The sequence below is a fragment of the Ranitomeya variabilis genome, chromosome 1 (genome assembly GCF_051348905.1).
Source record: "Ranitomeya variabilis isolate aRanVar5 chromosome 1, aRanVar5.hap1, whole genome shotgun sequence".
NCBI classification, from domain to species: Eukaryota; Metazoa; Chordata; class Amphibia; order Anura; family Dendrobatidae; genus Ranitomeya; species Ranitomeya variabilis.
In genome coordinates, this window is record NC_135232.1 from 1,158,498,586 (window position 1) to 1,158,513,221 (window position 14,636).

General features: G+C 56.2%; 1 protein-coding gene across 2 annotated transcripts in view; it reads right to left on the bottom strand.

Annotated features, from left to right (window-relative positions):
- ALMS1 (ALMS1 centrosome and basal body associated protein) overlaps positions 1-13,003 on the bottom strand; it is a 39,070-nt gene extending 26,067 nt beyond the window's left edge. For both annotated transcript variants that reach the window (XM_077280381.1, XM_077280380.1), the window contains exons 1-4: positions 12,663-13,003; positions 4,892-5,075; positions 4,695-4,818; positions 2,604-4,497 (exon numbers count right to left, since the gene is read on the bottom strand). In XM_077280381.1, the coding sequence (XP_077136496.1) occupies positions 2,604-4,497; positions 4,695-4,818; positions 4,892-5,075; positions 12,663-12,821 (2,361 nt within the window). In that variant the 5' untranslated portion in view covers positions 12,822-13,003. The remainder of the gene's footprint in view (positions 1-2,603; positions 4,498-4,694; positions 4,819-4,891; positions 5,076-12,662) is intronic.
- Between the last annotated feature and the right edge of the window lie 1,633 nt (positions 13,004-14,636).

Consider the following 14,636-nt stretch of genomic DNA (forward strand, 5'->3'; position numbering starts at 1 on the left):
GATCAGTAATGTAATGTATGTACACAGTGACTGCACCAGCAGAATAGTGAGTGCAGCTCTGGAGTATAATACAGGAGGTAACTCAGGGTCAGTAATGTAATGTATGTACACAGTGACTGCACCAGCAGAATAGTGAGTGCAGCTCTGGAGTATAATACAGGAGGTAACTCAGGATCAGTAATGTAATGTATGTACACAGTGACTGCACCAGCAGAATAGTGAGTGCAGCTCTGGGGTATAATACAGGATGTAACTCAGGATCAGTAATGTAATGTATGTACACAGTGACTGCACCAGCAGAATAGTGAGTGCAGCTCTGGGGTATAATACAGGATGTAACTCAGGATCAGTAATGTAATGTATGTACACAGTGACTGCACCAGCAGAATAGTGAGTGCAGCTCTGGGGTATAATACAGGATGTAACTCAGGATCAGTAATGTAATGTATGTACACAGTGACTGCACCAGCAGAATAGTGAGTGCAGCTCTGGGGTATAATACAGGATGTAACTCAGGATCAGTAATGTATGTACACAGTGACTGCACCAGCAGAATAGTGAGTGCAGCTCTGGGGTATAATACAGGAGGTAACTCAGGATCAGTAATGTAATGTATGTACACAGTGACTGCACCAGCAGAATAGTGAGTGCAGCTCTGGAGTATAATACAGGATGTAACTCAGGATCAGTAATGTAATGTATGTACACAGTGACTGCACCAGCAGAATAGTGAGTGCAGCTCTGGAGTATAAGACAGGATGTAGACCCCAGTTTACATTAATAACTGTCATGTTGTCTGAACCGTGAGCAGCATGTATCAGCTCCTGGGTGATTGCAACCAGGTGTTACTCTGACAATCAGGGGTCATATGAATGGACACCTTTCTGGTCTACCGCTTCCCCCGGTAGGCTTCTCCCTGCACCCCCTCCAGCTGACAGGTCTCTCCCTAGTGTGTACATAGTAAGCAAATGGAGGGAAGTGGGAAGAATCCGGCCCTGGACCAGTCAGGTCTCTCCCTACTGTTCCTGGCAGGCTTTCAAACTATCTTTACTCAGCAACGCCGCTGCAATACCAGGCTGAAATCGAGGAGCTGTGCTCTGGTTCTGGTTCCTGCTGCCCATGGTTCGGTCAGCATGAATCTAGTGACAGGTTCCCTTTGACACCTCTAAGAACATGTTACCGTATATACTCGAGTATAAGCCGAGATTTTCAGCCCAAATTTTTGGGCTGAAAGTGCCCCCTCGGCTTATACTCGAGTCATGATCGGTGGTGGGGTCGGCGGGTGAGCACCGTCATATACTCACCTGCTTCCGGGGCTCCTGTCGCCCCCCCTACACGTCCCACGGTCTTCGGTGCCGCAGCCTCTTCCCCTGAGCGGTCACGTGGGACCGCTCATTAGAGAAATGAATAGGCTGCTCCACCTCCCATAGGGGCGGAGCCGCCTATTCATTTCTCTAATGAAGCGGTGCCGGTGACCGCTGATAGAGGAAGAGGCTGCGGCACCGAAGACAGGCAGGGGGAAGGAGCGGGACGCCGGGAGCAGGTAAGTATCGCATATTCACCTGTCCTCGTTCCACACGCCGGGCGCTGTCTCCATCTTCCCGGCATCTCTCCGCACTGACTGTGCAGGTCAGAGGGCGCGATGACGCATATAGTGTGCGCGCCGCCCTCTGCCTGATCAGTCAGTGCGGAGAGACGCCAGGAAGATGGCGCCGAGGAGCTGCAAGCAAGACAGGTGAGTATGTGTTTTATTATTTTTATTGCAGCAGCAACAGCACAGCTATGGGGCAATAATGGACGGTGCAGAGCACTATATGGCACAGCTATGGGGCAATGGTGCAGAGCACTATATGGCACAGCTATGGGGCAACGGTGCAGAGCACTATATGGCACAGCTATGGGGCAATGGTGCAGAGCACTATATGGCAGAGCTATGGGGCAATAATGGACGGTGCAGAGCACTATATGGCACAGCTATGGGGCAATAATGGACGGTGCAGAGCACTATATGGCACAGCTATGGGGCAATGGTGCAGAGCACTGTATGGCACAGCTATGGGGCAATAATGAATCGTGCAGAGCACTATATGGCACAGCTATGGGGCAATAATGGTGCAGAGCACTATATGGCACAGCTATGGGACAATAATGGTGCAGAGCACTATATGGCACAGCTATGGGGCAATAATGGTGCAGAGCACTATATGGCACAGCTATGGGACAATAATGGTGCAGAGCACTATATGGCACAGCTATGGGGCAATTATGAACGGTGCAGAGCACTATATGGCACAGCTATGGGGCAATTATGAACGGTGCAGAGCACTATATGGCACAGCTATGGGGCAATAATGGTGCAGAGCACTATATGGCACAGCTATGGGGCAATAATGAACGGTGTAGAGCACTATATGGCACAGCTATGGGGCCATAATGAACGGTATGGAGCATCTATTTTTATTTTTGAAATTCACCGGTAGCTGCTGCATTTTCCACCCTAGGCTTATACTCGAGTCAATAAGTTTTCCCAGTTTTTTGTGGCAAAATTAGGGGGGTCGGCTTATACTCGGGTCGGCTTATACTCGAGTATATACGGTACTTACAGGTATTCTCTCTTCTATGTCGAGCTCCTCTTTCTCAGACGTTTCTTCAGCCGCAGACCAATCGTTCCCTCCTCCGGTCAGGTCACGCTCTGCAGAAGTCAGAGACCTCAGGAGCTTCTCCTTCTCGTGGTGACTGGAATGAGAGCTATTGGCGTAATCTTGATCCAATGAGACATCACTGAACTGATCCATTGTTACAAAGCTGCGTCTCTGAGTCATTGATGTCTCCTCTTCTCTTCCACGTGAATTGTCCTTAATTCCTGATGACATTTGCTCAGCAGGAATATCATGGCCTCCACCACTTGATCCTCTGAAGTTATTTTCCACCCACTTACCAGAGGCTGAAGAGGAACCTCTATGTGGGATGCAGGATTGCGATACTTCAGACTTGCCCATCTCTTGAGCTTCTTCTACGGGTTCTCTATCTGTTTGCTGATGATCTCTACCAGGTAAGACAGAGTTGTAAGACTGAGATCTGGTGATGGTGGAGGACGACTCTTTTTCCACCACACTCAGGTTGGTCATAGAAGCCGTGGCCTTGAACGAGGCGGAGAGGCCTTTCTTTGGTGCGGTGGTACTCATTTGTTTGGAGAGCATGTGGTTCAAGGTATCGGCCACGGCGTTATAAGCCAACTTTTTCGGTGACACTCCAGTTAAGCCACGGAGAACCAAAGCATCGAATGACTGGTTTGTATTTGTATTCCAGGCTCCAACCTTCTCGATATAATTTAGACTTGGCAGAGACTGAATTCTCCTTCTTTGTGGAGATAATGACCTCTGAGAGTCGCTGCTCTCAGGATATCCTTGGCTGCTCTGTACAGATTGGGGCATAGCCGAAGGAGCTACATTAGGGCGAGAAGTCTGAGTGGAAGGCTCCTCATGTAACGACATGTCAGAACCAGTCAGCTTGGCTTTGATTTGCTGTATTCTACCCGAGAGCAGTTTCCGATTCATTGTGAAGATCCCAGGTGTCGACTGGGAGATGGGATGGGGTATTCTGCCAAGGAAGGAAGCCTCGTCAACCGGAGTGTTTCCTGCATGTGACATCTCTGTGTCTTTATGCCCCCGTTCTATACTACCACGAGAGGACATGCTTAGCTCATCCCTCAGGTGGGCTTGTACTGCTGTGTCTTCTACCTTGCTGGTCGCTTCAGTTTGGCTTTGCTTGAGGGCTGGGATGCTTTCTAGTCCAACGGCCTCGTTCCCGCTTGTGGTAGCGTCTGACGTCTCTCTCTCCTGGTATCTCTGCTGGATTTCAGAGCAGAGCTGCTGGTGGAGATCTGCCCTCAATGGCCGGAGCGTCACCCCAGACTGGTGTCGCTGGCTAGATTCATTGGGATCTTCTATTTCTCTCTCGGTCTCAAAATTGATTTCACTGGAGTCTCTAAATGACTCTTCTGTTAATTGTTGAGAAGTTGTCCTGGGATCAATGGTGCTAAGGTTCTGGTGTCCTGGTCCAGGCCCCTGTTTCATAACATTGATGTTTTCTGACCCCCCAGCGGACGATGACTTGGAGGAACGTCTGGAGGATCTCCCACTGCTGCTCGACATTCCCACCTCTTTCTCCAACAGCCCCAACAAAACAGTTGCTGGAACAGTGGAACCCAAAAATGAGCCGTCTTCATCCCCCAAACCTCTGTCTGGTTCAATGATAGCATCGGGTGAGGCAAGTGTCAGGGCTGACGATTCCACCTCCTTGTCTCCACGGATTAAAGGGCGAGAGCCACCATCATCTCCACCACCATCCAGGATGGTCCTAAAGCAATTCTGGGGCACGGAAATGTCTCCCTCCCCATGGTCCATCGTTATCTCTTTACTGGCCAGCTCCACCGCGTCACTCATCTGCAACGACTTTGATGGCGGTCCAGGGAACTCGGACATGTCTAGTGAAGCTCTGCAGAGATACAAAGCACAGGGAACATGACAGGTCTGAAGTTGTTGTGTTTGGTCGCCCTCCATTACCGGGCCGACATAAGACTGTATCCCACCCTCTGGGTGTAAGTATAGATTTCTCACGAGGTTAATGCACAAGCAGATGCCGGTTTTTTGAAGCCCAAATAATTTCTTTATTGTCCCACCTCCTTATTTTACCTCAAAGGAGCAAAGTCGTCCATCTGTGTCTTCTGGAACAAGGTGTCTTCAAAGAACCTGTGTCCTGCAGATGCGTCCTCGATTAGAAGGGGCAGGCAGGGAGACAGACGGCTGTCCTGGACCTCTGTCAGATAAAAACATACAGCCATCAATGCCTGCATCTACTGAGGAGAGAGCCGCATGTAACTGCTCCATACCCAGCTGTAGAGAGTGCGTCCGGCGCAGAGAGAAGCTGCTCCGCAGCTCAGTGTCCGACAGCAGAGTTCCCTCCTCCAAGCTTGGGAAGTCAGTGTGCTCCCCACGGGTGACAATCTCACTAAGTGTCGGGAAGGCAATGCTGGCATCATCCTCTGCCGGGAGCTGGTACCACGACTCGGCCGCCTGGGTGACATTCAACAAAACAGAGGTCAGTCAATATGGCGGTGCGCAGCAGACTGCAAGGGGATCAGTCAGCATACAGCATGAAGTATAGAGGGTCCGGCACAGACTGCAGGGGGATCAGTCAGCATACAGCATGAAGTATAGAGGGTCCGGCACAGACTGCAAGGGGATCAGTCAGCATACAGCATGAAGTATAGAGGGTCCGGCACAGACTGCAGGGGGATCAGTCAGCATACAACATGAAGTATAAAGGGTGCGGCACATACTGCGGGGGGATCAGTCAGCATACAACATGAAGTATAGAGGGTCCGGCACATACTGCGGGGGGATCAGTCAGCATACAACATGAAGTATAGAGGGTGCGGCACAGACTGCGGGGGGATCAGTCAGCATACAACATGAAGTATAGAGGGTCCGGCACAGACTGCAGGGGGATCAGTCAGCATACAACATGAAGTATAGAGGGTCCGGCACAAACTGCGGGGGGATCAATCAGCATACAACATGAAGTATAGAGGGTGCGGCACAGACTGCGGGGGGGGGGGGGGAGATCAGTCAGCATACAACATGAAGTATAGAGGGTCCGACACAGACTGCGGGGGGATCAGTCAGCATACAACATGAAGTATAGAGGGTGCGGCACAGACTGCAGGGGGATCAGTCAGCATACAACATGAAGTATAAAGGGTGCGGCACAGACTGCAGGGGGATCAGTCAGCATACAACATGAAGTATAGAGGGTCCGGCACAGACTGCAGGGGGATCAGTCAGCATACAACATGAAGTATAAAGGGTGCGGCACAGACTGCAGGGGGATCAGTCAGCATACAACATGAAGTATAGAGGGTCCGGCACAGACTGCGGGGGGATCAGTCAGCATACAGCATGAAGTATAGAGGGTCCGGCACATACTGCGGGGAGATCGGTCAGCATACAGCATGAAGTATAGAGGGTGCGGCACAGACTGCGGGGGGATCAGTCAGCATACAACATGAAGTATAGAGGGTCCGACACAGACTGCGGGGGGGGATCAGTCAGCATACAACATGAAGTATAAAGGGTGCGGCACAGACTGCAGGGGGATCAGTCAGCATACAACATGAAGTATAGCGGGTCCGGCACATACTGCGGGGGGATCAGTCAGCATACAACATGAAGTATAGAGGGTCCGGCACATACTGCGGGGGGATCAGTCAGCATACAACATGAAGTATAGAGGGTCCGGCACAGACTGCGGGGGGATCAGTCAGCATACAACATGAAGTATAGAGGGTCCGGCACATACTGCGGGGGGATCAGTCAGCATACAACATGAAGTATAGAGGGTCCGGCACAGACTGCGGGGGGATCAGTCAGCATACAACATGAAGTATAGAGGGTCCGGCACATACTGCGGGGGGATCAGTCAGCATACAACATGAAGTATAGAGGGTCCGGCACAGACTGCGGGGGGATCAGTCAGCATACAACATGAAGTATAAAGGGTGCGGCACAGACTGCGGGGGGATCAGTCAACATACAACATGAAGTATAGAGGGAGCGGCACAGACCGCGGGGGGGGGATCAGTCAGCATACAGCATGAAGTATAGAGGATCCGGCACAGACTGCAGAGGGATCAGTCAGCATACAACATGAAGTATAGAGGGTCCGGCACAGACTGCGGGGGGATCAGTCCGCATACAATATGAAGTATAGAGGGTCCGGCACAGACTGCGGGGGGGATCAGTCAGCATACAACATGAAGTATAGAGGATCCGGCACAAACTGCGGGGGGATCAGTCAGCATACAACAAGAAGTATAAAGGGTGCGGCACAGACTGCAGAGGGATCAGTCAGCATACAACATGAAGTATAAAGGGTGCGGCACAGACTGCGGGGGGATCAGTCAGCATACAACATGAAGTATAGAGGGAGCGGCACAGACCGCGGGGGGGATCAGTCAGCATACAGCATGAAGTATAGAGGATCCGGCACAGACTGCAGAGGGATCAGTCAGCATACAACATGAAGTATAGAGGGTCCGGCACAGACTGCGGGGGGGGATCAGTCAGCATACAACATGAAGTATAGAGGGTCCGGCACAGACTGCGGGGGGATCAGTCAGCATACAGCATGAAGTATAGAGGGTCCGGCACAGACTACAGGGGGATCAGTCAGCATACAGCATGAAGTATAGAGGGTCCGGCACAGACTACAGGGGGATCAGTCAGCATACAGCATGAAGTATAGAGGGTCCGGCACAGACTGCAGGGGGATCAGTCAGCATACAACATGAAGTATAGAGGGTCCGGCACAGACTGCGGGGGGATCAGTCAGCATACAGCATGAAGTATAGAGGGTGCGGCACAGACTGCAGGGGGATCAGTCCGCATACAGCATGAAGTATAGAGGGTCCGGCACAGACTGCAGGGGGATCAGTCAGCATACAGCATGAAGTATAGAGGGTCCGGTACAGACTGCGGGGGGATCAGTCAGCATACAACATGAAGTATAGAGGGAGCGGCACAGACTGCGGGGGGATCAGTCAGCATACAACATGAAGTATAGAGGGTCCGGCACAGACTGCGGGGGGGATCAGTCAGCATACAACATGAAGTATAGAGGGTCCGGCACAGACTGCGGGGGGATCAGTCAGCATACAGCATGAAGTATAGAGGGTGCAGCACAGATTGCTGGGGGATCAGTCAGCATACAGCATGAAGTATAGGGGGTGCGACACAGATTACTGGGGGATCAGTCAGCATACAACATGAAGTATAGAGGGTGCAGCACAGATTGCTGGGGGATCAGTCAGCATACAGCATGAAGTATAGAGGGTGCAGCACAGATTGCTGGGGGATCAGTCAGCATACAGCATGAAGTATAGGGGGTGCGGCACAGATTACTGGGGGATCAGTCAGCATACAACATGAAGTATAGGGGGTGCGGCACAGATTACTGGGGGATCAGTCAGCATACAGCATGAAGTATAGAGGGTGCAGCACAGATTGCTGGGGGATCAGCCAGCATACAGCATGAAGTATAAGGGGTGCGGCACAGATTACTGGGGGATCAGTCAGCATACAACATGAAGTATAGGGGGTGCGGCACAGATTACTGGGGGATCAGTCAGCATACAGCATGAAGTATAGAGGGTGCAGCACAGATTGCTGGGGGATCAGCCAGCATACAGCATGAAGTATAAGGGGTGCGGCACAGATTACTGGGGGATCAGTCAGCATACAGAGGGCGCCACATGTAATATATCCGTCGCTGTTCTCATTATCACCGATCACTGACCGCAGGACGTCTCTGGAATATCTGCAATGTGAGGTGATTCCATCTATGAGACCGAACACCAGATCTATTGTCCCCATTGCACAGATCCATGCTGAGGGTCTTCACGTCACCTGTCCCCAGATGAAAACCACCTAACTGGCCTCTGTCATCCGCAGCAACCAATCAGATATCAGCTTTCATTAGTTTTATTTTTCAGTGCAAATCAAAAATGAAAAGCTGCTCTCTGATTGGTCAAACAACAAATACTCAATAGGCCTCAGCTGTGAGAGAAGGCCCGAGGAATAGATCAGCTGCCCACATGAGCCAATCAGACGCCAGCGTTCATGGTCTGACTTGACAGTTGTGCTGTGATTGGTTGCCAGGGGTCATGTTCTCCCCTATGACCAGTTGCACATGTGGCCGTGCTTTAGGCCGGATGTTCCCCTGCCGCACACAGAGCGATGACGCAACCTGCTGATAATTAGCGCACAACACGTGACACCGAGGAGGAGAGGAGCCGCCACGTCCGCTCAGATCAGGCGGCTCTATAGTGAGGATTAATAAGAAACTAATTCATTAGCAAACATTCGCTTGTTTTGTTTCCATCGATGCGGAGCCGCAGGTGTCAGAGCCGCTAATTATAGAAACTCGTTACCGGCGAGCGCCACGACATCTGACAACCGACGCTCAAAACAATGAACGCATGGAAAGAGGAGGGCCAGAAACACGGGGGGTGAAACGGGGACAGGATCCGGAGAGGACGGAGGCCGCGGCGGAGGGGTCAGAGGACGGAGGCCGCGGCGGAGGGGAACGGAGAGGACGGAGGCCGCGGCGGAGGGGAACGGAGAGGACGGAGGCCGCGGCGGAGGGGAACGGAGAGGACGGAGGCCGCGGCGGAGGGGAACGGAGAGGACGGAGGCCGCGGCGGAGGGGAACGGAGAGGACGGAGGCCGCGGCGGAGGGGAACGGAGAGGACGGAGGCCGCGGCGGAGGGGAACGGAGAGGACGGAGGCCGCGGCGGAGGGGAACGGAGAGGACGGAGGCCGCGGCGGAGGGGAACGGAGAGGACGGAGGCCGCGGCGGAGGGGAACGGAGAGGACGGAGGCCGCGGCGGAGGGGAACGGAGAGGACGGAGGCCGCGGCGGAGGGGAACGGAGAGGACGGAGGCCGCGGCGGAGGGGAACGGAGAGGACGGAGGCCGCGGCGGAGGGGAACGGAGAGGACGGAGGCCGCGGCGGAGGGGAACGGAGAGGACGGAGGCCGCGGCGGAGGGAAACGGAGAGGACGGAGGCCGCGGCGGAGGGAAACGGAGAGGACGGAGGCCGCGGCGGAGGGAAACGGAGAGGACGGAGGCCGCGGCGGAGGGTAACAAAGATAACAAAGGTAACAAAGGACGGAGGCCGCAGCGGAGGGGAACGGAGAGGACGGAGGCCGCGGCGGAGGGGAACGGAGAGGACGAAGGGGGCACCGGAGGGGAACGGAGAGGACGGAGGCCGCGGCGGAGGGGAACGGAGAGGACGGAGGCCGCGGCGGAGGGGAACGGAGAGGACGGAGGCCGCGGCGGAGGGGAACGGAGAGGACGGAGGCCGCGGCGGAGGGGAACGGAGAGGACGGAGGCCGCGGCGGAGGGGAACGGAGAGGACGGAGGCCGCGGCGGAGGGGAACGGAGAGGACGGAGGCCGCGGCGGAGGGGAACGGAGAGGACGGAGGCCGCGGCGGAGGGGAACGGAGAGGACGGAGGCCGCGGCGGAGGGGAACGGAGAGGACGGAGGCCGCGGCGGAGGGGAACGGAGAGGACGGAGGCCGCGGCGGAGGGGAACGGAGAGGACGGAGGCCGCGGCGGAGGGGAACGGAGAGGACGGAGGCCGCGGCGGAGGGGAACGGAGAGGACGGAGGCCGCGGCGGAGGGGAACGGAGAGGACGGAGGCCGCGGCGGAGGGGAACGGAGAGGACGGAGGCCGCGGCGGAGGGGAACGGAGAGGACGGAGGCCGCGACGGAGGAAAACGGAGAGGACGGAGGCCGCACCGGAGGGTAAGAAAGATAACAAAGGTAACAAAGGACGGAGGCCGCAGCGGAGGGGAACGGAGAGGACGGAGGCCGCAGCGGAGAGGACGGAGGCCGCAGCAAAAACTAAATAGACCCTGTACTACACTTCAGCTGAAAATTAGCGTGTATATGTGTGAGGATATCGGCCCCGACCCCCGTTGATGACATCACTGATATAATAATGAGACCACGCCCCTTTTACTCCAGCCCGGAGTACATCCGTCCTCCAGTGTTATCGTGGCCTCAGATCCGCCTCAGCCTCTGATTGCCAGGACCCTCCTGACGCCGCCTGATGAAGGGATTCTCGACCCGAAATGTTGCAGGTAATTGCTGTAGACTCTGATAATCCGCCTCTGGTTGCGGTCCGGCCTGCCTCTCGGATCAGGGGTGACCACCCCACACTATGGTGCTTCTCTGCTGCCTGGTACAAGGACACCGATCAATCCTCGCCCCTCACGTGTCACTAGTGTGCCTGGCCGCACGCGCTGCTGAGGTCCAGGCCATACAGATGGCGCCCCCCACTGGGAGCTCCCGCAGGCACAGGGCTCATCATTAGGGAATCTCTGCAAGTTGTCGGGGAAGGGGAGACGCGCGCCGGGGCTGTTGGGGGAGGGGAGAGACGTGCGCCGGGGGCTGTCGGGGAGGTGAGAGATGCGCACCGGGGCGGGGGAGTTGAGGTGAGAGATGCGCGCCGGGGCGGGGGGAGGTGAGAGATGCGCGCCGGGGCTGTCGGGCCGGTGAGAGACTTGCGTCGGGGCGGGGGAGGGGTGAGAGACGCGCACCGGGGCTGTCGGGGAGGGGGAGACGCGCGCCGAGGCGGGGGGAAGGTGAGAGACGTGCACCGGGGCTGTTGGGGAGGGGGGAGACGCGCGCCGGGGCTGTCGGGCCGGTGAGAGACATGCGTCGGGGCGGGGGGAAGTGAGAGATGCGCACCGGGGCTGTCGGGCCGGTGAGAGACTTGCGTCGGGGCGGGGGGGAGGTGAGAGACGCGCACCGGGGCTGTCGGGGAGGGGGAGACGTGCGCCGAGGCGGGGGGAAGGTGAGAGACGTGCGCCGGGGCGGGGGGAAGTGAGAGATGCGCACCGGGGCTGTCGGGCCGGTGAGAGACATGCGTCGGGGCGGGGGGGAGGTGAGAGACGCGCACCGGGGCTGTCGGGCCGGTGAGAGACTTGCGTCGGGGCGGGGGGGAGGTGAGAGACGCGCACCGGGGCTGTTGGGGAGGGGGGAGACGCGCGCCGGGGCTGTCGGGCCGGTGAGAGACATGCGTCGGGGCGGGGGGAAGTGAGAGATGCGCACCGGGGCTGTCGGGCCGGTGAGAGACTTGCGTCGGGGCGGGGGGGAGGTGAGAGACGCGCACCGGGGCTGTCGGGGAGGGGGAGACGCGCGCCGGGGCTGTCGGGGAGGGGGAGACGCGCGCCGGGGCTGTCGGGGAGGGGGAGATGCGCGCCGGGGCTGTCGGGGTGGGGGAGAGACGTGCGCCGGGGCTGTCGGAGAGGTGCGCGTCGGGGCTGTCAGGGAGGTGAGAGACATGCGCCGGGGCGGGGGGGAGGTGAGAGACGCGCACCGGGGCTGTCGGGGAGGGGGAGACGCGCGCCGGGGCTGTCGGGGAGGGGGAGACGCGCACCGGGGCTGTCGGGGAGGGGGAGATGCGCGCCGGGGCTGTCGGGGTGGGGGAGAGACGTGCGCCGGGGCTGTCGGAGAGGTGCGCGTCGGGGCTGTCAGGGAGGTGAGAGACATGCGCCGGGGCGGGGGGGAGGTGAGAGACGTGCACCGGGGCTGTCGGGGAGGTGGGAGACGCGCGCCGGGGCTGTCGGGCCGGTGAAAGACTTGCGTCGGGGCGGGGGGGAAGTGAGAGACGCGCACCGGGGCTGTCGGGCCGGTGAGAGACTTGCGTCGGGGCGGGGGGGAAGTGAGAGACGCGCACCGGGGCTGTCGGGCCGGTGAGAGACTTGCGTCGGGGCGGGGGGGAGGTGAGAGACGGCACCGGGGCTGTCGGGGAGGGGGAGACGTGCGCCGGGGCGACAGTTGGGGGCGATGTGCATAGGGTCTGCACACAGGGATACAGCCATACACTCAGCTGGTGACAGCCGCACTCCACTGTACACACCGTGCTCACTACGTGCCGCTGCGGCTCCGGTACACTGTGTCCGCACTCATTACCCCGCCCTCTGCACACTGTACATGACCTCAGTGCAGACATGACACACAGACTGTAGGGGGCGCTATAACACACCGGTGATGACGTACACGGACATTATACACGTACACCGTCGCCACTCACCGCCGCAGCCGCCGCTTCTTTGCTCTCCATGTCCGCTCCGCTCCCGTCCCCTCCAGCGCCTGCGCACTGCGCTCTGCTCTCCCGCCGCTCACAGCCGCCCGTTACTATGGACGCGGCCCGAGGGCCTGAGCGGGAGGAGAGGAGGGAGGAGGTCGCCATCTGCCGGAGAGAAGAAGCATCAGCAGCACTATAACCAGACAGAGGACAGCGACACCTGCCGGGAACTCACCGCATCTTACCGCACTGGTAACATCCGTGCGCCCTCTAGCAACATATCTTGGAACTACAGAAGCGAGTGATGAGACTCAAATTATCGCCATCCGGCACCATTCACCAAGACAACAGCGACATCTAATGGAGGCATTCAGTATGACACCAGCCTATAAAAAACAGCTGTACATGCGTGGCTGTATTATTATTATTATTATTATTATTATTTATTATTATAGCGCCATTTATTCCATGGCGCTTTACATGTGAGGAGGGGTATACATAATAAAAACAAGTACAATAATCTTGAACAATACAAGTCATAACTGGTACAGGAGGAGAGAGGACCCTGCCCGCGAAGGCTCACAATCTACAAGGGATGGGTGAGGATACAGTAGGTGAGGATAGAGCTGGTCATGCAGCAGTTTGGTTGATCGGTGGTTACTGCAGGTTGTAGGCTTGTCGGAAGAGGTGGGTCTTCAGGTTCTTTTTGAAGGTTTCGATGGTGGGCGAGAGTCTGATGTGTTGTGGTAGAGGGTTCCAGAGTAGGGGTGATACGCGAGAGAAATCTTGTATACGATTTTGGGAACAGGAGATAAGAGGGGAGTAGAGAAGGAGATCTTGTGAGGATCGGAGGTTGCGTGTAGGAAAGTACCGGGAGATGAGGTCACAGATGTAAGGAGGAGACAGGTTGTGGATGGCTTTGTACGTCATGGTTAGGGTTTTGTACTGGAGTCTCTGGGCAATGGGGAGCCAGTGAAGGGATTGACAGAGGGGAGAGGCCGGAGAATAGCGGGGGGACAGGTGGATTAGTCAGGTAGCAGAGTTTAGAATAGATTGGAGGGGTGCGAGAGTGTTCGAGGGGAGGCCACAGAGCAGGAGGTTGCAGTAGTCAAGGCGAGAGATGATGAGGGCATGGACTAGGGTTTTTGCAGATTCTTGGTTGAGGAATGAACGGATTCGTGAAATATTTTTGAGTTGAAGTCGGCAGGAAGTGGAAAGGGCTTGGATATGTGTTTTGAATTAGAGATCAGCGTCAAGGATTACCCCGAGGCAGCGAGCTTGTGGGACTGGGGAGAGTCGGCAGCCGTTTACTGTAATGGATAGGTTCGTTGGGGGGGTCACGTGAGATGGGGGAAAGATGATGAATTCTGTTTTGTCCATGTTAAGTTTCAGAAATTTAGCGGAGAAGAAGGATGAAATAGTGGACAGACATTGAGGGATTCTGGTTAGTAGGGAGGTGATATCTGGTCCAGAGATGTAGATCTGTGTGTCATCAGCATGGAGATGATACTGAAAGCCATGAGATTCTATGAGCTGTCCCAGGCCAAAGGTGTAAATGGAGAAGAGCAGGGGCCCAAGGACTGAACCTTGTGGGACTCCGACAGAGAGGGGGCGAGGTGAGGAGGTGGTGTGTGAGTGGGAGACGCTGAATGTCCGGTCTGTTAGGTATGATGAGATCCAGGATAGGGCCAAGTCTGTGATGCCAAGGGATGAGAGGGTCTGTAATAATAGGGAATGGTCCACTGTGTCAAAGGCAGCCGACAGGTCGAGGAGGAGGAGAACAGAGTAGTGTCGCTTGCTCTTGGCGGTTAAGAGGTCGTTGGTGACCTTAGTTAGGGCAGTTTCAGTGGAATGGTGTGACCGGAAGCCAGATTGTAAGCGGTCAAAGAGGGAGCAAGAAGAGAGATGGGAGGACAGTTCAAGGTAGACGTGTTGTTCCAGTAGTTTTGAGGCATAGGGGAGAAGTGATATAGGGCGATA